This window comes from Panthera uncia (assembly GCF_023721935.1).
Source record: "Panthera uncia isolate 11264 chromosome C1 unlocalized genomic scaffold, Puncia_PCG_1.0 HiC_scaffold_4, whole genome shotgun sequence".
NCBI classification, from domain to species: domain Eukaryota; kingdom Metazoa; phylum Chordata; class Mammalia; order Carnivora; family Felidae; genus Panthera; species Panthera uncia.
In genome coordinates this window covers 93,220,541-93,242,124 of record NW_026057585.1, presented here as the reverse complement: position 1 = coordinate 93,242,124, position 21,584 = coordinate 93,220,541, and the positions used below count along the sequence as shown (strand labels likewise).

General features: G+C 38.3%; 1 protein-coding gene across 3 annotated transcripts in view; it reads left to right on the top strand.

The window, feature by feature from the left end:
• The window catches only part of SPEN (spen family transcriptional repressor), a 91,163-nt gene that overhangs the window by 49,633 nt on the left and 19,946 nt on the right, over positions 1 to 21,584 (top strand). For all 3 annotated transcript variants that reach the window (XM_049617993.1, XM_049617995.1, XM_049617994.1), the window contains 4 exons: positions 13,487 to 13,647; positions 14,300 to 14,500; positions 18,121 to 18,272; positions 21,425 to 21,550. In XM_049617993.1, the coding sequence (XP_049473950.1) occupies positions 13,487 to 13,647; positions 14,300 to 14,500; positions 18,121 to 18,272; positions 21,425 to 21,550 (640 nt within the window). The remainder of the gene's footprint in view (positions 1 to 13,486; positions 13,648 to 14,299; positions 14,501 to 18,120; positions 18,273 to 21,424; positions 21,551 to 21,584) is intronic.

Here is a 21,584-nt window from a genome sequence, read left to right as displayed (position 1 = left end):
CAACCATCACCACCATCCATCTCCATAACCTTTTTATCTTTCCAAACTGAAACTCCATATCCCTTCAGCAGTTTCTAATTCTCCCTCCCCCAGCCCCTGGTAGCCACCATTCTGCTTCCTGTCTCTATGAACGTGACTATGTTTGATATCTTCTGGGAGTGGAATCATAAAAGATTTGTCCTTTTGTGACTGGCTAATTTCATTTAGCGTAATGTCCTCAGGGTTCATTCAGGTTAACTTTTTTTGAGTTATAGTTTCCGTCTAGTCTTTCTATGAGCATTCAAGTTCCTCCCTTTCAAAGGCTGAATAGTGTTCAGTTTTATGTTGATATTATCCTTTGTTTAACCAGTCCTCTTTTGATGGACACTTTGGTTGCTTCCTTCTACTTTTTGTCTGTTAAACATGCTATGGGGTGTGTGGGTGGCTGTCAGTTAAGCATTCAACTTGGGCTCAGGTCATGATGTCACGGTTCGTGGGTTCCAGCCCTTTGTCAGGCTCTGTGCTGGCAGCCTGGAGCCTGCTCCAATTCTCTGTCTCCCTCTCTCTCTGCCCCTCTTCTGCTTGTGTGCATGCGGTCTCTCTCTGAAAAATAAATAAATAAACGTTAAAAAAAAAAAAAAACAAACATGCTCTGAATGTGTGTGTACAAGTATCTCTTGGAGTCCCTGTTTTCAGTCCTTTTTTAAGTCCGTTCTTATTTAAGGAATTTTACATGTAATTCCTTCCACTGCCAATCACCTTAGTTCCTCCAAAGTCAAAATCCTAATCTTCAAAACAGCCCTATTGCTTATTTATTTATTTATTTATTTATTGATAAGATTTTATTTTTAAGTAATTTCTACACCCACCGTTGGGCTCCAACCCATGACCCCAAGATCAAGAGTTACATGCTCTCTCAGAACCAGCCAGGTGCCCTTGAAAGATTTTAAGTTTTAAAAAACTTTTTATATATATGTATATATTTTATTTCAGAGAGAGAGCGCATGAGCAGGGGAGAGGGGGAGAGGGAGAGAGTCTTAAAGCAGACTCGATGCTCAGTGCAAAGCCTGACACAGGGCTCAATCCCACCCTGGGATCATGACCTGAGCCAAAATCAAGAGTCGTTCGCTAAACTGACTAAGCTACCCAGGCACCCCTGATTTCATTTTATTTTATTTTTTAACCCCTGATTTTATTTATTTATTTTTTTTTTATTTAAAAAAAAAATTTTTTTTTCAACGTTTTCTTTTTTATTTATTTTTGGGACAGAGAGAGACAGAGCATGAACGGGGGAGGGTCAGAGAGAGGGAGACACAGAATCGGAAACAGGCTCCAGGCTCCGAGCCATCAGCCCAGAGCCTGACGCGGGGCTCGAACCCACGGACCGCGAGATCGTGACCTGGCTGAAGTCGGACGCTTAACCGACTGCGCCACCCAGGCGCCCCCCCTGATTTTATTTTTAAGTAATCTGTGCACCCATCGTGGGGCTCGAACTGACTGAGCCAGCCAAGCACCTCCAAAACAGCCCCTTTTTAAAAAGAACTTTGGTTCAGTCCCCAGTTGTCACTGTTACTCCACAGTTCTTTCAGTTGGGCTTCTTTGATCTCCAGTTGAATACGGTCATACTTCAAAAATACCCCACTTGTAACCTTTGGGATCTAATTTTTTTTTACTTTAGGACCCTAGAAGTCAAAGTGTAGGAAGTAGTATATTAATTGATATTTTGGCAAATGACCTAAAATTACTATTCTTGGTTTCTAATATTGAAAAGTCTTGTTACTTCCACTCTCCTTCATGAGCCTCGCAGAAAATATTACAGGTCCCATTTCACCACTGCAGTAAACCTGCTTGTTTCCAGTTCTTTTGGCTATATACCCGGAAGTAGAATTGCTGAATCATATGCTAATTGCACTTTTGAGGAACTGCCATACTGTTTTTTTTTTTATGGTGTCTGTAACCATTTTGCCTTCCCATCAGCAGTGCATAAGGGTTCTGATTTCTTTTCATCCTTGTCAACATAGTTATATTGTTTTTTTTTATAATAGTCATCCTAATGAGTGTGAAGTAGTATCTCATTGTGGTTTGATTTGAATGTCTCTAATGATTAGTCGTGTTGAGTATCTTTTCATGTGCTTTTTGGCCATTTGTGTATCTTTGGAGAAATGTCTATTCAAGTTCAAAGGTGCCCTTTTTTGCATCTGATTTTTTTTTTTTTTTTTTTTTTTGCTGTTCTATTGTTTTTAAAGGCAAGTTTAAACTTTTTATTTTTTTAATGTTTATTTTTTCACATGTGTGCTTATTCAGCTTTATTGAGCTGTAAGTGACAAATAAAATTGTAGTATATTTGAAGTATATAAAGTGATTTGATACATTGTGAAAGGATTCCCACATTTGACTTGACTTAATTAACACATCCATCACCTCACATATTTACCTTCTCTCTCTCTCTCTCTCTCTCTCTCTCTCTCTCTCTCTCTCTTTTTTTTTCCTTTGGTGAGAACACTTACATTCTACTCTCGGCAAGTTTCAGTTACACAATACTATAGTGACCAGGTTATACTTCAGATCCTCAGAACTTATTCATCTTACAACTGAACGCTTGTGTTCTTTGCCAACCTCTCTCCACTTCCATCACCCTCCTGGCAACCACCATCTCTGTTTATGTGGGTTTTTTCCTTTAGTTCCACAAAAAGGGATACCATGCAGTATTTGTCTTTATCTGACTTATTTCACCCAGCACAATGACCTCTAGGCCCACCAGTGTTATTACAAATGGCAGGATTTGCTTCTTTTTAAAGACTGAATAGTATTCCATTGTAGATTTAGAGATATACATACAGATATCTCCATAGTGTTTTTGTTTTTGGGTTTTTTTTTTTTTTTTTTTTTTTTTTTTTTTTTTTTTTTTTTTTTTTGACAGTGTGAGTGCGGAAGGACCAGAGAGAGAGGGAGACAGAATCTGAAGCAGGCTCCAGGCTCTGAGCTCAGCACAGAGCTTGATGTGGGGCTCAAGCTCACAAACTGTGAGATCATGACCTTAGTTGAAGTTAGATGTTTTAACTGACTGAGCCACCCAGGAGCCCCATAAAGGCAAATTTAAAATGTCTTGGGCACCTGGGTCACTTAGTAGTGTCCAACTCTTGGTTTCGACTCACTCAGGTCATGATCTCACGGTTCTTGAGCTCGAGCCCTGCTTGGGATTCTCTGTTTCCCTCTCTCTGCTCCTCCCCCACTTGCTCTCTCTCTCTAGCTCTCAAATAAATAAACTTGAAAAAAATAAAATGTCTTCAAGTTTATAAAACAAAATACCCCATTAAGCTCTTCATTCAAATAGAAGTTTTACCAATTCTTCTGAACATGGTACTTTGGTGGGGAAAAATCTGATTGTGATACTAAACCACCACCCTGAATCCCTAGGTTGAGAGTAAAGAAAGCTATTGAACTAAGAAACCATTTTAATATGAATAGAATATTTTCCATTGATGTAAACCTTACTAGAATATGGGATGCAGTATTGTATATTTCACCCATTATTTACATGAAGAAAACAGTTTTTCTACAAGAATTGTGACTCTGTTATTGACATGATGCACATATTGTAAAAAGCTGTTAGCAGTTTCTCTTTTTATCATGTTTTCTAAAATTGAGTGACAGCTTCTTGAGTAGTCTAATTTTCAGAAATTGACCTTTTTTTCTTCATTTTTTTTCTGTAAGTTTTGGAATTCAAATATTTTTATGAAGTAATAGTAATAAGAACAGTTCCTTTAAAGGGTCCCATGTTTGAATTGGAGCTTAAAATTAGCATGTTGGGTTTTCAAAAAAAGGGAAAGTAGTTAAAGAATGTAGGCAGGGGTTTTCAATGTTGGACTATTCACTGCTCATGGATAATCCTTTTTCGTGGGGCTCCCCTATGCACTGTAGAATGTTTAACAGCATCTTTGGCCTCTGTGCACGAGATGGAAGTAATAACCTCATCCCCACCCACAGTTATGACCACCAAAAATGTCCCACGGTCGAGGTAACAGGATGCATGAAATGCATGCAGTGTTTTTGTTTTTATAGATCTCTGTGATTTTTCAGTCAGGTTATTAGTGTTTAAAGTTCTGAAACCTGGGGCGCCTGGGTGGCTCAGTCGGTTAAGCATCTGGCTTCAGCTCAGGTCATGATCTCATGGTTTGTGAGCTCAAGCCCCGTGTTGGGCTCTGTGCTGATCAGCTCAGAGCCTGGAGCCCGCTTCAGATTCTGTGTCTTCCTCTCTGTCTGTCCCTCCCCCGCTTGTACTGTCTGTCTCTCTCAAAAATAAACAGTCCAGACAGTGCACTCTGCTGAACAGTGCAGAGCCTGCTTGGGATTCTCTCTCTGCCCCTGCCCCACTCTTGCTCTCTCAAAATAAATACATAAATTAAAAAAAAAAAAATTAAAGTTCTAGAAACTTAGAACAGCCATTATTTTTTTAATTTTTTTTTTTTTTTTTTACATTTATTTATTTTTGAGATACCGAGCACAAGTTGGGGAGGGGCAGAGAGAGAAGGAGACAGAGAATCCAAAGCAGGCTCCAGGCTCTGAGCTGACAGTGACACATTGAAGAAAAAAGAAATAACCTTGTAGAGTTTGCTCCAAAGTAATATTTTATCAGAAATTTCATTTTGGGGCACCTGGGTAGCTCAGTTAGGTTAGGCATCTGACTCATGGTCTCAGCTTAGGTCATGATCTCACAGTTTGTGAGTTTGAGCCCCATGTTGGGCTCTGCACTGATAGTGTGCAGCCTGATTGGGATTCATTTTCATTCATTTTCATTCATATTCATATTCCCCCCACCCCCCACACTTGTGCTCAGTCACTCTCAAAATAAACCGTAAAATATTTCACAAATTAAAAAAATAGAAATTTCATTTTACTCTTTGATACTGAATTTAGTTAATACCTTCATTTTATGGAGCTTGGTGTGCTTTCCTAGGTATTAATTTCATTCATTTTCACAATTCCAATCTGTAATTTCTTTTTTTTTTTTTAATTTTTTTTTCAACATTTTTTATTTATTTTTGGGACAGAGAGAGACAGAGCATGAACGGGGGAGGGGCAGAGAGAGAGGGAGACACAGAATCGGAAACAGGCTCCAGGCTCCGAGCCATCAGCCCAGAGCCTGACGCGGGGCTCGAACTCACGGACCGCGAGATCGTGACCTGGCTGAAGTCGGACGCTCAACCGACTGCGCCACCCAGGCGCCCCTCCAATCTGTAATTTCTTACAGGCACATCCATTACGTATCGGGCACCATACTAGGTTCTGTGTTTGCAAAGATGAATTCATTATTGGTCTTTCAAAAATGAGTAGCTACAATATAGAGTGAAGTTTGAGGTAGACGTTATAGTAAAAGTAAGAAACCAGTGAATGTAGTGGGGTGGAGCGGGATGTCAGGAACAGCTACAGAGAAGACGGTTAACATTGGAGCTGATTCTTGAAGGCAGGGCAGGCAAGGAGGGACAGGAAGGTGTCTTCAAGGGGCGCCTGAGTGACTCAGTTGATTGAGCATCCCACTGTTGATTTTGGGTCAGGTCACAATCACAGGGTCGTGGGATCAAGCCCTGCCTTGGGCTTCAAGCTGAGCGTGGAGCCTTCTTAAGATTCTCTCTCCCCTGCTCACACTCTCTGTCTCTCCAAAAAACAAAAAAAAAAGAAAGAAAAAAAATTAAAAAAATAAAAGTGCCTTCAACAGGAATGGTATGGGCAATAGCTCTTATGTGCTTGCTGTATGCTAGGCATAGTGCTTATGCCTTTTATAATCATTAACTTGTTAAACCCTTACCACAACCTTCACAAGTATCACCGTTTACATTACAAGAAAATTAAGGAGTAGAGAGGAAGTAATCTAATCAATGACTTAATGTCTAATAAGAAAAAAAGATACCCATGACTAGAAACTGATATATTGCTCTTTTTTTTTTTTTAAGATTTTGTTTTTGAGTAATCTCTACACCCAGCTTGAGGCTCAAACTCACAACCCCAGAGAGTTGCATGCTCTGCTGACTGAGCCATCCAGGTGTCCCCTAATACATTGCTCTTATATGGATAGATGATTAGTGGGTGGGGTAAGAGGGTCAAGACAAGGGAGTGAGAAGGATCAGGCAGAAAATTAGTGTGGGTCCAAGTTGTAAAGGATCCTCTCTCCCTTGTTCAAGAGTGTGGACTTTATGCTATAGGTATTTGGGAGCTATCAGAGATGAGTGGCTGGAGGTAGGTGGTGTAGCATAGACCCCTAGAGTTAGCAGGACCTTTGAAGGCCATGAGATCCGGTAACTCACTAGCTGAATTAAAGCTGAGAGAGACAAAAAGAGGTATCTTACTCTAGACCACACAGTTGAGTATTTCTTTCCCCTTTCTTATAAAAAGCAGAGTTATAATACTGAGGTTAACTCAGGTACATTAGAAGTGGTAGAGTTGAAAATGGAATTGGGATCACATCAGACTGCCTATTAAACTAGTGGCTTTTTTGTTTTTTGTTTTTGTTTTGTTTTACTTCCTGGGCTCAGGATCCTTCTATATTCTGAAAGTATTATCTTTTGTTTATTGTAGTATTTATTGACATTTGCCATATTCGAAATTAAGACTTTTAATTGGAAACTTTTGTTTTTTATTTCATTTGATATGACTTTCTCACTCTCTCTTTCTCTCAGTAATTTGAGCAAAAATCAGTTTAAATTGGTCAGTGCCAAACCAGAAGTGCTTAGGATTGCTCCACCAACAGGAGGTAGGGTAAGGCTTTTAATAGAGAAAAGGTGTGGAAGCAAAGCAAGGAAATCATTTGATCAGTTGTATCTTTGCATTTGCCTTATTTGGAAAAGCTTCCTTGTCTGTTTGTGATGGGCTTTCTATTTGATTTCTTAACCTTGAGGCATGTACAGGCTTAGGTTTTGGTTTGCTTACATAGCCTGTTTAAGGTATTAGAACCACCTCAGTCTAATGGCCTCCTTCTTTAATGAATTTAACAACTCCCCTCCCCACCCCCCACTTTTGGTCATCCTCTAATAAGTGACAGTGGAACTAAAAATTTAGTATTAATGCCACTCTCACTAAAACCCATAGGTTGTGAAGTCAAGTCCATGAAAGAATTGTTTTTGCTGTTCATTTTGGTGTTGCATCTCATTTCTGTTTCTCCAAGCATGGTGAGACCATCTGATGTGCTGCTGATGGCTATAAACATGAATTTAAGACCCTTGAGAGAATATATATAGCCCATTAGGGAGACAGCAATAATGACTGTCAGTTGTATAATGCCAAAGATTGAAATATGCTCCTTAGGACCCTATGAGCCAAACCAGTTGAAGTCAAATAAATTAAAAAATGTACCTGGAGGGGCATCAGCCTGTTTTAGCTAGGTGGCCTGTTTGTTAATTTCTGATAGGTGCTGTGATACCAGAGGTGTTGATCCAGGTACAAGCAAAAAGTACCTGTGTGGTACTTTGCTGTGGTACACTGTTCAGCCCATAAGTAATCTAAAGCAATTCTGTTATCTCAAACCACCTTAGGAAGAAATTCTAAGGACTTTTATTGTGCGGTTTTGTGGCCTTAGTGATAGATTTAGTGACAATCGCCAGAGTTAAGGAACATTGTCTTCCTGTGCATTGACAGAGAAAAGGCAAGTAGGGTCAAAAGCAAAAGAAAAGCAAAAAGCAAGAAAAGGCAAAAGGAATAAAGGTTTCATGTTGGAGATGAAGATCTTCATCCCTGATCCTAGGGGAGCTGTTCACCTCAAGATGATGTCTGCTTCTGGGGAGGAACTTCCCTAGCCAATTTTAGAGCTTCAGCTGGTGTGATACAACTATTTTTTAAAACCAAAAATAGTGAGATGACTGGTGTTTTTTTATTTATCTTTGCTAATCTCTTTAAAGTCTGGTTTAAGTAGATAGATTCTCATAACTACTTCTGTATTCAGCCTGTTATTATAATTTGTGTGTGTGTGAAGTATATGAAGTTCTGGCCTCACACAGATGTGTAATTGAAGTAAGGAGGACCTCACAGACCCCCTGAAAGGATACTGGGACCCCCATTGAAAGAACTGCTGCACTAAAAAACCATGATTATCTTGAACATTTGGACCTATGAGACATCGGATACAGAGGGGTTATTACCTGGTGTGGTAACACATCCCATTTAAGTAAGAAATTATATGATTTTCCCCTTCATTTCATGGAAGCATGAGGACAGTGGGCACGTTTTGAATTGCCAAAGCCTGATGAAAAAGCTGCATTTTGCATCTTTTTCCTTACTGATTCAAGCTTGTATATTATGTAGAGAGAAAATTATTAGCTATCTGATAGAAGAGAGGTGGTTGGAAAATTGTCACTTGAGATTATATCTGCATTTAACAAATAGACCCTCTTAACTGTTTTAATTGCAGAGTTTTCTAGTTGCTTTAATTGCTCCTTTTTCCATTTATGCCAGATTTTTGTTTCTTAACTTAATTTGGTTAAATGTTTTTTAATCTTTGAGCTTTCAAAAAGCCAACATAGGGGTGCCTGGGTGGCTTAGTAGGTTGAGTGTCCAACCCTTGATTTCGGCTTAGCTCGTGAGGTTGAGCCCCACCTCGAGCGTGGAGCCTGCATGAGATTCTGTCCCTCTGCCCTTCTTCCCTGTTTGCGTGTTCGTTCTCTCTCTCTCTCTCTCTCTCTCTCTCTCTCTCTCTCTCTCCCCCCCCCCAAATTAAAAAAACAAAACCAACATAAGTAAATATTTATAATCAAGTGTTTACAAATACAGGGATACAGATGTTGATGTCTGTCATTAGATGCTACTCTTGTGTAAGAGCAAATTTAGCCCTGAGTCATTTTATAAATAGTATACCCAGTGCCTTGACATTTTCAGTGTTAAGAGTCAAGTGTTCACTGTGCTTCTGTGTATAAAATGGCTGTAGGAATAGGGATAGTTGATTATTGGACACTGTAATTTGGGGTTAATGAATCCTGGCATCCCAGATTCTGTTCTCTTAATGTTATATCGAGGTTCCTGAGCTACTGCCCTCGGCCAGAGGGCCTTGTCCCTTCCCTGGAAGCCTAGGCCCTGTAGACACAGCAAGGGGAGACCTGTGCGATGGGGATTCTAGAGCTGCAGGTGCCACTCCCCACACAGGGGCATGGTTCACTGATGTGGATACCTGCACTGGAGCAGAGCTGGTCCAGCTGGGTGAGGCAGTTGGAGGGAGGCAGCAGGGTTCCAGCAGGGCTCAGGGAGGTGGGCTTCTCCTCAAGCGGTGGCCTCCATGCAATGGATAGGGCACCCTGTCACAGGTTCTTACCTGGGCACTAACCAGTATCTTCCATATAGTTGTGTTGGTAGGCCACCTGCTTTCATGTACTCCTAATCATTGCTCGTACAACTGCACTGCCAGCTCAGGTGCCCTTTAGTACACTTTTATGTTCATTTCTTTTTATCTGTTTCCTAATAAATTGCCTTTTGTAATTTTTGCATTTTATTTTCCCTTTTATTGGTAAAACATGGTTCCTATAAAATAAAGATACTTACCATTAAAAAAAAAAAGAATTGGGGCGCCTGGGTGGCGCAGTCGGTTAAGCGTCCGACTTCAGCCAGGTCACAATCTCACGGTCTGTGAGTTCGAGCCCCGCATCAGGCTCTGGGCTGATGGCTCGGAGCCTGGAGCCTGTTTCCGATTCTGTGTCTCCCTCTCTCTCTGCCCCTCCCCAGTTCATGCTCTGTCTCTCTCTGTCCCAAAAATAAAATTAAAAAAAAAAAAAAAAAAGTTGAAAAAAAAAATTAAAAAAAAAAAAAAGAATTGTCAAGTAACTAGTTGTTTGTTGTATTTATTCATTGTGGAAATTTTTAGATCTACTTCTTAGTTTTCTTAGTAATCTTAGTGAAAAATTCTGTGCACGTGTAAGAAGTAATTTAGCCTACTTAGATGTTTAAGAACAGTGTAACTAGATTTCTTTTAAACTGTGGGTTATTTTTTTTTCCCAGTTCTACCATTTAGATGTTGAATTGTAATATTAGTGTTGAGGGCACCTCGGTGGCTCAGCCGTTGAGCATCCGACTTCATGATCCACAGTTTGTGACTTTGACCTCCACATCAGGCTCACTACTGTCAGCATGGAGCCTGCTTTAACCCTCTGTCCCCCACTCCTCTCTCTGCCCCTTCCTTGCTCACAGTCTGTCAAAAATAAATAAACATTAAAAAATCTAATATTGATGTTGAAAATGTAATATTGATGTTGAAAATGTAATATTGATGTGGCTTTATGAATTTAAAATTCACTTCCTTAAAACTTAGCTGATAATATCACTACTACTTTAAGACAATTTAGATTGGAATAGATTCTGACTAACTACTTTTGGCTTTCAAGAAAGCTTTGGTGAACGTTGTGATTCTTCACTTTTGTTTTGTTTTTTGTTTTTTTAATGTCTGTTTGTTTGTTTATTTATTTATTTATTTATTTATTTTTGAGAGAGTGTGAGTGGGGGAGAGGCCGAGAGAGAGGAAGACAGAGAATCCGAAGCAGGCACCTTGCTGTCAGTGCAGAGCCCAACATGGGCCTCAAACCCACAAACTCTGAGATCATGACCTGAGCTGAAGTCAGATGCTTAACCGACTGAGCCCCCCAGGGCCCTGGTGATTCTTTAGTTTTAGCAAAATTATGAAAATAAGAATTTTCTAAAAATTAAAAACAACACAGCTTTGGGGCACCTGGGTGGCTCAGTTGGTTGAGCGTCCGACTTTGGCTCAGGTCATGATCTCACCATTCCCGAGTTCAGGCCCCATGTTGGGCCCCACATCAGGCTCTGTGCTGACAGCTCGGAGCCTGGAGCCTGCTTCAGATTCTGTGTCTCCCTCTCTGTCTCTGTCTCGCCCCCTCTCGTGCTCTCTCTCTCTCTCTCAAAAATAAAATAAAACATTTAAAAAGAAAATTTAAAAAATGACACAGGCTTCTGGGCATTTGGGCCTTCTGTCAATTTAGTAGAACTGAAAAATATTCGGGGGTCTAAATTTGTGCCCCCATTTTGATTCATGATCTTAAAATCCGTCGTACGTTTAACAGACCACACTGGAAATGCACATTGCAGATTAGGTTAGCGTATTGAAATGTGAACTCAAAAGTTGAATCATTTTATCATTTTGTAAGGTTTTGTAAAGATTTAAAAACCTTTCCCTTTTGTAGTTACCACTTCAAATTGGTCAGCAGATAACTCTGCCAGTTAAATTCTACATCTTGTTTCAAAATTAGTGTGGTAGCAGGGAATTCACCAAAATTGCGATGGCATTTATGACAAATCTAATTTCTATCATTATTTTGTACTTTAAAGTCATTGTTCCCATTGGTCACCTTGTTTTCCATTTTTATAACACAGACTTATCTAGAACTTGGTTTTTGTTGCCTCATGATTGTTTCAATGGCAGAAATTCTACTCTTACCCATATTTGTTTACCCACTGTTGCTAAGGAATTTTTGGTGTTTATAATATCAGTAGAATTGTAATTATTTTCCTTAATGGTTTTTTTTTGTGATTCATTGGAATTAAGTTGATAAGTCATAACATATTCTATACTGTAATCAAATGGTCGCCTAGTCAGTAATCTTGTATTACTTGGAGTACTTAATACATAAGACAAGCCTTTTTTCCCTTCTGTGCTAAAAATAGAAGATTACTTTTATTAACCCTTAATTTGAATGAACATCACTTGGTGCTAGTAGCCCTGCTTTTACTGAATGATCTAGGAAAAAAATTATTTTTATAGGGAAAACTGAAGCCTAGTCATGTATAGGAGGCCTGGCTGTGACAATCTGCGGTTCTGTCTTGAGACTTCTATCCCTAGTAGTTCGTATTTTGTAACTCAGATATGTCCTTTTGGATCTTACTGGCTTTGGTTTATTTCTGTTTCAAACTTACGGGTGCTCTGATAACCTAATCAAGCTTTCATTTTTGCCTTAGCACGTGAGAGCTAAGTAAAAATGCTGTGTATGTTCTTATAGTACTCTGTTTTCTTACAGCATTTCTTAATTTTTAAAAAAGCAAAGGCAAATTTGCCTTAGTTCCTTGGTTGGATTTACTTATCTGGCTGGTTTAGAGATTGTATTGGCTGTGAGAGCCGCAGTTTTAGCCCAAATGACAAAAACTATCAGGTCTTCCCTCTAGTGTGTTCGAGGTGGATTAACCACCCCCCTCCCACCAGAGTTATTTGCTTAAAAGATAAGGCTTCCACAGTAGGGAGGGGGAGTGTGAAGCAAAATTTCAGAAACCTGTAAATAGCTTTTTTATTAATATATTTGAGATGTTAGAACAAAACCATGGCAGTCTTTGCTCGTCTGGTGCTAAAAAGAGACTTTCCTATTATTCATACAGATCTCAGACATAATAAATTTGTTTCGGTACATCTCTCTCTTAATCTGAACGTGGTAATGTTTTCTCCTTGTCTTTCAACTGTCTCCCCCTTTGAGGATTGTATCAAACTGAAGAGTAATAAATTCAATTTCATTGACTCATTTCTCACATTTCTTACAGAGAAAAGAGCTTAAACCAACAGGACTCAAGTAATTTACGTAGTATTTCATTAGTCCCTCAAATATTTAAAAATTAAAATACCTAGGAAATTATTTTGGATGTTTTTGTTTTCTTCAAAATTAATATGTCCCTGAGATGGCGGTGGTGGCAGTAGCAGCAGCGGTAGTAGTAACGACAGTAGTAGCAGCAAGGCCACTTTGTTTGTTGATTGCTGTCAGAGTAGAAACTCAGTAAGCCTGTGGGTTATTTTACTTCATAACCCTGCAAGATAGGTACTTCTATTATTTCCATTTTGCAGATGTGGAAACTAAGGCTTAGCAAGAGGTGAAGTTACTTGTCCAAGGATATGTGCTCTACATCTAAGTCAGGATTTGAATTGCAGTCTCTGAATCCAAAACCCATATATTCACCATGGTTTTAAAAAAAGAAAAAAAAAAAAGAATTTTTTTCTCTCTTCCTCCTCCCTTCCTCCCTTCCTTCCTTTTGGAGAGAGCACTAAGGGGGGAGAGGGGTAAAGGGAAAGAGGGCGAGAGAGAGAATCTCAAGCAGGCTCCACATGGAGCCCAACACAGGGCTTCATCCCACAACCCTGGGATCATGACCTGAGCCCCTGTCCAAGAGTCAGACCCTCAACCACTAGGTGGACTGAGTCACCCAGGCATCCCAATTCACTGTTCTTTTATTACCACCTTTAAGTGAACTGCATTTACAGGCTTAACTTCATTTGGAAAACGTTGTTCACATTTTGCATAGAATACAACATTTGTCTTTTGGTGGACTGTGGTGGTAGAAGATTGTTACTTTTGCTTCCACAGTCTCAGGCCAGTGTTTGTTCTGCCTTCCAAGGGGGAGTGTGAAATAGAGTGTGGAGAGAGGGGAGGGTGTCCAGAAATCCCAGACCTAAAATGTAGATTGTTGCTTTTAATTATTGCCACTTGTTGATTTCTCAGAAATTTTATATGTATTCATTTTCTGTCTTTTTTTTGCCCTTCTGCAGCACTGACTCCAGCAGTAGTTCAAGTGATGACTCTCCAGCCCGATCAGTTCAATCTGCAGCAGTCCCAGCACCCACTTCCCAGTTGCTTTCATCCCTGGAGAAAGAGGAGCCGCGTAAAAGTTTTGGAATCAAGGTTCAGAATCTCCCAGTACGCTCTACAGGTAAAGTTTTGGGTTACTGTACTTTCCTCTCGGCTGCTGTTGGGGAATATGAGGCTGGGCAACTTAAATTCTGTCTTGTAGTGACAGCAGGCTTTCTTTTTTGTGGTTCATTACTATTTAAATGCCACGTAAGGAAAAGCAAGGGATTATCATAACTGTATGTAGTTTCTAGGTTGTTACGTGTATGAAGCTTGCATGTTATTTGTATTTACTATATCACATATATATGTACATATATACATTATCGTGCCCATCGTATATACATATACAAAGATTGTGTGGTGTGTGTTATATGAAGAAAACACGTTTAGTTTTTAGTAAATATACTTACTGGATTAAGTATTTTGATATTAGGGGAAATTTGATGTGAATTATAGAAATGCTATTTTCAGTTAATTTTATTATATTGGCCTGGAGTCCTGTGTTATCTGAAATAATTTTGGATATAAAACTATGATAGGAAACCCATTTCAAAATATTAACATTTTAAATGAGGAAAATTATGAATACCATTTTAGTTATTTTATTTAAAAGTTTCATATGCTAACAAAACTTAGGTCAAAAATCAAGCCAGAGATTTTGTAGCTTGTTTTAATTGAATTGTAACTGAACTAGAAAAATAAGCACCTTGTTTTTTTTGGGGGGGATTTAGATACAAGCCTTAAAGATGGCCTTTTCCATGAATTTAAGAAATTTGGAAAGGTGACGTCAGTGCAGATCCATGGAACTTCAGAAGAGAGGTATGGTTTGGTATTCTTTCGGCAGCAAGAGGACCAAGAAAAAGCATTGACTGCATCAAAAGGAAAACTTTTCTTTGGCATGCAGATTGAAGTAACAGCATGGATAGGGCCAGGTAAGAGACAAGGAGGCTAATTTTTAGTAAGATTTATATTTCACCTTATGAAAAAGTCACATCTCACCCTGAATTGGGACACTATTCCAACTTTATTTGTTGACATACTTCCAATGTCTTCTGTTTTAAAGACTGGTTATATTTGTTTTTCAAGTTAATAAAATTATGTTGTTTTGCTTAGGGAGGGTGAAAATTGTTCTGTTTCTTTAAGGGAGAAATGCTGACTTCTAAGAGGCTGAAAGGCACAATTTGGCCCTTTGTTGAGTCCTGTCTTCCCAAAAGGATTGAATTGAATGAGATAAGGAGATAGTTCTTTGGAGAATGACATCAGAGTTACCCTGAATTAAGAAACAGACGACTTGCTACATTGATCGGAGGGACTAGTTAGACTGCTTTTATTTCTGTTATGCCCAGCACAAATTAGATCTGTTGTCCTAGTTTCCATGACCTTGAAAGCTAGTGACAAAGAAAAGCAGGACTAAATCTGAAGAGTGTGACCCATTGAGAGTTTCAGGGGGACATTTTATTAGTTTGAATCTACCTGTAAGACCTGTTGTAAGGCAGGAAGTCTTCTCAGTCATGGCTCGGGTCAGTGTTTATCCTGTTTCAGAACCACCTATAGTGCAGACCTTTCACCTTGTCCCAGCCTAATGGTTCAGAATTCACATATTCAAGTTTGGGAACCTTCCAGTTTAAGGCAGCTTGTAAGTAAATTTGTGGAGAAATGTTTAAATTAGGCAGTCACATTATGTAGCTGAGACCAACTTTAAGACTAAGACTTTGAGGGGTGCTGGCTCAGTTGGTAGAATATGTGACTCTTGATCTCAGGGTTGTGCGTTCAGGTCCCATATTGGCTGTAGAGCTTTATTTTAAAACAAAACAAAAACACACACCTAAAACTTTGAATGGAATTTTAGGGCAAACGTAGCCTATTTTCTTATAATATTCGTTGTTTTGACAGTTAAGAGGGAAAAAATAGAATTTCCCTGATAAGATTGTGTAAATGTTATTTGTATGTATTAAAACAGGCATGGGGGCGCCTGGGTGGCTCAGTTGGTTAGGCGACTGACTTCAGCTCAGGGCATGATCTCACAGTTCGTGAGTTCGAGCCCCGTGTCTGGCTCTGTGCTGACAGCTCGGAGCCCAGAGCCTACTTCAGATTCTGTGTCTTCCCCTCTCTCTACCCCTCCCCCGCTCACGCTCTGTGTCTCTCTCTCAATAATAAATAAATGTTTAAAAAAGAATTAAAAAAAAAATAGGCACAGAGTTGCTAGAGGGAAGATTGTAAAACGTGCATAATTTTATGATAAACACAAGAATTCAAAGGGATTATAGGTAATGCCCTCATGTTCCCTCCTCTTCCAAGTTTGAGATGTACTCTCTTAAGTTATACTGAGCTAAGTACAACTCAGGAGTTCTTCTTTAACACATTCAGAACAGGTCACAATTGACCTAAGGAATAATATTTAGAATGTCATATAACGTATTGTAGGAAGTTGTTAGAGCCACATATAATTATTAAGTAGCGGGGATCTAATTCAGGGCCTTTAACAATAGATGGCCCTCACATCTCCCAAGTCGTGGGGCTGGCTTGTCATTTTCACTGTAAAAAATGCATTTTACCTAATTAGTTAGCACCTGGGCTTTAACCACACCTGCTAGTGAAGATTTTGAGAAGTTTGGTTGGTTGAGGCGTAGGAAAGCTTGAACGTACTTTTTCCAGGTGGGACAGCATGAAACACTTGTTGAATGGGATATTTGAAAGCAGTTGAATGTGAGTATGGAGACTTGGTTGGAATTGTTGTTGGATGGTTAAGTCATAAAATGTTTTGTATTGAAATGTATGGAGCTGATTGCTTCCTTAGGTCAGGGACCTCTTGTTAGAAAGATCCAAATCCAAGAAGCCCAACTCTGCATATAGACCCCAGGTGGCTTCTAAGATTGTGCTTAGTTCTGTGCAGATAGATCATTACAATCCCTTAAACATGAAATTGCGAAGATAAAAAGAGTTTTTTTACATTGACATGCAGGCATTAAGACCTGAACTGGTCATGAAGGTTAAATAGATGACATGTGGAAAATACACTTTTTAAAAATCTTTGTTAAACTGAATTTCTGATTTTGAAATTTTTATTGAGCTGTTTATTTGGTGGAAATGAAGCCAGTACGTACGATTTTAATGGTTGCAAATTATGTTCTATCTTTCTGATTCTGCCTTTTGGAGTATAAACCTTAAGATGTGTCTGAATTATTTTTTCTTTTCTTTTTCATTTTTTCTCCCTTTTTAAATGAAATATTCCTAAATATGTGCCCTCTGTTAGTTTCAAGAAGACCTAGTTGATCTTGAAATGAGATCTCCCCTGGGAGATATGATCAAAATACAGTATGGAGACAGGTACAGGAACCCTGGCAGTTTCTGGGTCCACTTGAGTCTCTGAAAGTACATATTCTTTGATGACACCAGTAAGATTAAGCTGAGCTGCCATTAGAGCAGTCAGACTGGAATCGGGAGTGAGGTGTGTTCTGTCTGAATTCACTCAGCAGCTCAGAAGTTGAGCAGCTCAGAAGTTGAATCTTTTCAGTATCAGTGTTGTTGGTGACATCAGTAATATTTAGTGCCTGTCTCTAAACAGTTTGTTTCAGTCAGTTAATTGTTAACTTTTTTGTGTGGCTTTGTTTTACATTAAAAAAAGAGAACATAATAGGCTGTGTATAAGTTATTATCAACAAAACATTGAATATTCTGCGCTGGACCGTGTTTAAAATGGAGCTTTAGAGAAAGGTTGTGCTTGAATTAGACACTAAACCAGGGCTTTAATCATAAGAAATAGAAACCTTAGTTAGGAGTGGTGTGTGGTCTCCCTGTGTGTGTCATTGGGGCCCATGTGGCAGCAGTTTCAGAAGTACTGCTTCAGTCAGTTTGCATACAATTACTATTCTTGTATCTAAAAATCGCTACATTTAGATGGTTGGGCTCTGTTAATTAACAGAGATGCAAAATGCTAAATATTTTATAAAATGCTGAAAAGCAAATTAAGTAATGAAGCTGGCCTGTTTTCAGTTGAGTTTTACGTGTGTTTCAGATTGTAGTTTTATACTTCCCATCGAGAGCCTGCTGCAGAATTTTTGGAACCTAAGATTAGGCTTAAGTAATTGCTGTTTTTGCTGGGGTTTAAAATCTATTTCTGTGTTAGTGATTATTTTTAAAACAAATGAACTTAGCGGACTGAAATTCAGTCCACTTTTCTATTTTGAAGATCGAAGAAAGAAAGTGTTACTTACCCCTAAGTTTTTTTGACAAGTTTCTTTAGCCTTTGGAGTTAAGCAAAAGGCAGCTATTTCTGAAGCTGTATATACCTTTTTCAGATTGTATGAGTATTCACACCCAATATTTCAGAGATTCTTAAGTGTAGATTTTCCTGTGATATCTAAATATACATTAAAACATTCTTCGGTTTTGGGGTGCCTGGCTGGCTCAGTCTGTAGGGCATGTGACTTTTGATCTTGGTGTTGTGAGTTTGAACCCTACATTGGGTATAGAGATTACTTAAAAAAGAAAAAGAAAAAAACAAACAAACAACCCTCTTCTCTTTTTACTCTGCCCCCAAAACACTTAACAGAAACGGAAAGTGAAAATGAATTTCGTCCTTTGGATGAAAGGATAGATGAATTTCACCCCAAAGCAACAAGAACCCTCTTTATTGGCAACCTTGAAAAAACCACTACTTATCATGACCTTCGCAACATCTTCCAGCGCTTCGGAGAAATTGTGGTATGTTGTTTTTTTACAGTAAAAAGTTTTAGATCTTTGTCGTAAAACATAAAGCATAGTACAAGATTATATTTGGAAAGATGATATTTAGATGGTGTAACAAATACTTTTCTCATTTGCCCTGTGTTTTTAACTCCTGCTAAAAGATGGTCTGGCAAAACTCCTTGGGGGACTGTTTTATGTGTGTATATAAAACTATATAATAGGTATTTGTTTTATTTATATATATGTATTTTTCTATCCATTTTTCTTATTTTCTTTGTCCATCGAGTACTGTTTAAAGCCATTTCTAGTCCTGTGGGTGGGAAGGAAAATAAAAAAGAAGTCTGTAAGAAAGAAGCAGCAACTTAGTATAGGAGTATTGTGTTATCACAATTCATGTCAGAAATACCTTGGGGATTACTGGAATGTGGATGTCATGCTGGAAGCTCAGTTCTGTTTTGAAATTTTAATTAGAATCACTTTTTATATTTTGCAAGTCATTATTAAATTTAGGAATTCGAAGGGTTTTTCTGTTCCTCGTGACTCAAAACTTGAGTCACTTTATAGTGAAAATAGTTTGGTTACAGCTTTATACCCTTGGGATATATATACTATTTTGTTTTGTGTTTGAAAAAAATAGGGAAATTACTTCTGTCTTTCCTAGACTTTGTATTAGTAACAGCAAGAAAATTGTTGTGTATATTTGGATTTTAGAGAGTAAAAAAACGTTCTGGGTTAAGAACAGTTACTGTTAATCTTTCAGGTGTGTGTGTGTATGTGTCCGTCCATCTATCCATCCTTATTTATACACTAATGTTGGAAGTAAAAATTCTTACTTTTTTTAAATGATACAATCTAGTGAATAAAATATTTGTGCTTGTAGTTGACCTAAACCTCAAAGGGACTAGGAGCAAGAGATAGAAATGGTTGGTACAAAGTAAGAAAAAACAAGCTATATATTTAGAGAAACAGCAAAACATTCATTTTCCTTTCTTGAATTTCAATTATTTTAAGTTCTTTTATCACACACCCTAATTCCAGCCGTACTGCCTACTTAGATGAGTTCACTTAACCTACCTGGGCTCCAGCCTTTTTGTGACAGAAAAGTTTTATTTATTTTGCTGCTTAGCATTTATGAGTCTATGAGTTGATAAAACTTTCAGATATACTTTTATTTGAATGTGGCTGCTACTTTGAATTTTGGAGGAGCGTAAGAAATTGTATTTGTGTACATAGATACATTTTCATCAGCAGGGTTGCTACACATGGAGTGATTATAGTGTTTAAGATCCATGCTTAATAAGTGGCCATGTCCTATTCTGTTTGAAAACCATTATTCCATGTTTGCAATTGCTCACGAGGGTAACTATTTTAATGACACACAAACTTAGGGGAAATGGTCTGCTGCTTATTGATAGATTATGCTGTAGCTAGAAGAACCCTTGTAGTGAGCCTACCCACCAATATTCTTTGGAGACCATTTCTCTTACATGGAGTTATTCTGGATTGTTGCGTACTACATTTTGGTGAAACTCAGCTCCTATTTACCATTACTTAGAACTGTTTTGAGTATAGGGGTGCCTGGGTGGCTTATGCCATTGAGCGTCCGACACTGAATCTCAGCTCAGGTCTTGATCTCAGGGTTGTGAGCTCAAGCCCTGCATTTGGCTTCTCGCTGGGGGTGAAGCCTATTTAAAAGAAAAAAAGAAGAACTATTTTAAGTATAAACTACTGCTTTTTTTAAGGATTCCTCAAACTGCTCTTCAAATGCATTATTCATTTTGCTCTGTTTCAGCTTTTGATTATTGGCTTATGACCCTTAAAAAGGCGTAAATATTGTGATTTACAGAATACTTTAGATAATCACCATATGGGTCATTATTGTTCAAGTGTAAGTTTTGCAATCCACGTATCTGGTTTCTCTGGACCATTTTCATGTGTAAGCCAGCTTTTTTACACCACCTTGTCTAAGTAGTGAAGTAGGCAGAACCAGAGTGTCATGCATGAGTACAGGTTTCAGTCTTTCTAAAGAATTAGAGTTAAGGGCGCCTGGCTGGCTCAGTTGAAAGAACACATGACTTTTGACCTCAGGGTCCTGAGTTTGAGACCCACGTTGGGTGTGGAGATTACTTAATAAATAAACTTAAAAAAAAAAAAATAAAGAGATGGGGCTTTGCCTTTTATAGACTGTTTCTTTAATCAAGGGATGGTGTTCTGATACATCTTCACAAGGTAGTTCAGGTATTTATATATTTATTCATTCTGGATATGAGAGATTATTACTATATATATCAGTCACCAGGCTTGGTTCAGTTAGATACACTGATACATTAAATGAGTCTTCTAATTTAGGATTGCATATTTTAAATCACTTTTTTGAAAACCTGATTTCTTTCTCATTCTTATTCTTCTCAGATATTCTATTTTAAATGGCCAGCCAGCCACTAATAAAGGTTTTTAGATTATTGCAGAAGCGAATTACAGTTTACCCTCGAACAGCATGGGTTTTAACTGCATGGATCTGCTTGAATGTGGACTTTTCTTCTTATGATTTTCTTAATAACATTCTCTTTCTTCCAGCTTACTTTAAGGATATAGTATAATAATTTTTACAGAATATGTGTTAATTAACCATGTTATCAGCAAGGCTTCTGGTCAGCAGTAGGGTATGAATGGTTAAGTTTGGTGGGAGTCAAAAGTTATATGTGGATTTTCAACTGCCTTGGAGGTGGGTGCCCTAACTAACTCCCTTGCCCCCAGCCCCCTGTTGTTCAAGGGTCAACTGTATTTCTTAGGTTTTTATTAAATAGGCTGCCTTTATTAATCTCTGTACTGTTCCAATTTTAGTATATGTGCTGCTGAATCAAGCATAGCCTTTTTCTTCATAAATTTGTCTTAACACAGGTATTGTGAATTTTAAATTTTGAGTTTGCACTTTCTCTTCTGCAAAGAATTTCACAGAGGAAGGATTTCATGGTTGTGACTACAAATGCTGTGTTGTGTAGTCTTTCAGGCTATTTACAGTTGTATTACAATGTATGGTTTTAACTAAGAAAATGATTTGGGGGAATATGACTGTTTTGAGAAATATGCACCTTGTTTGGGCTTAGTTTATTCTGATTTATTTTCCTGTTGGCCTGTCACTAATTGGTACTAATTGGCTTTTTCAGGATATTGATATTAAGAAAGTAAATGGAGTTCCTCAGTACGCGTTCTTGCAGTACTGTGATATTGCCAGCGTTTGTAAGGCTATTAAGAAGATGGATGGAGAGTACCTTGGAAATAATCGCCTCAAGGTAAAGGACTTTGCATAAGTTATTACACCGTTAT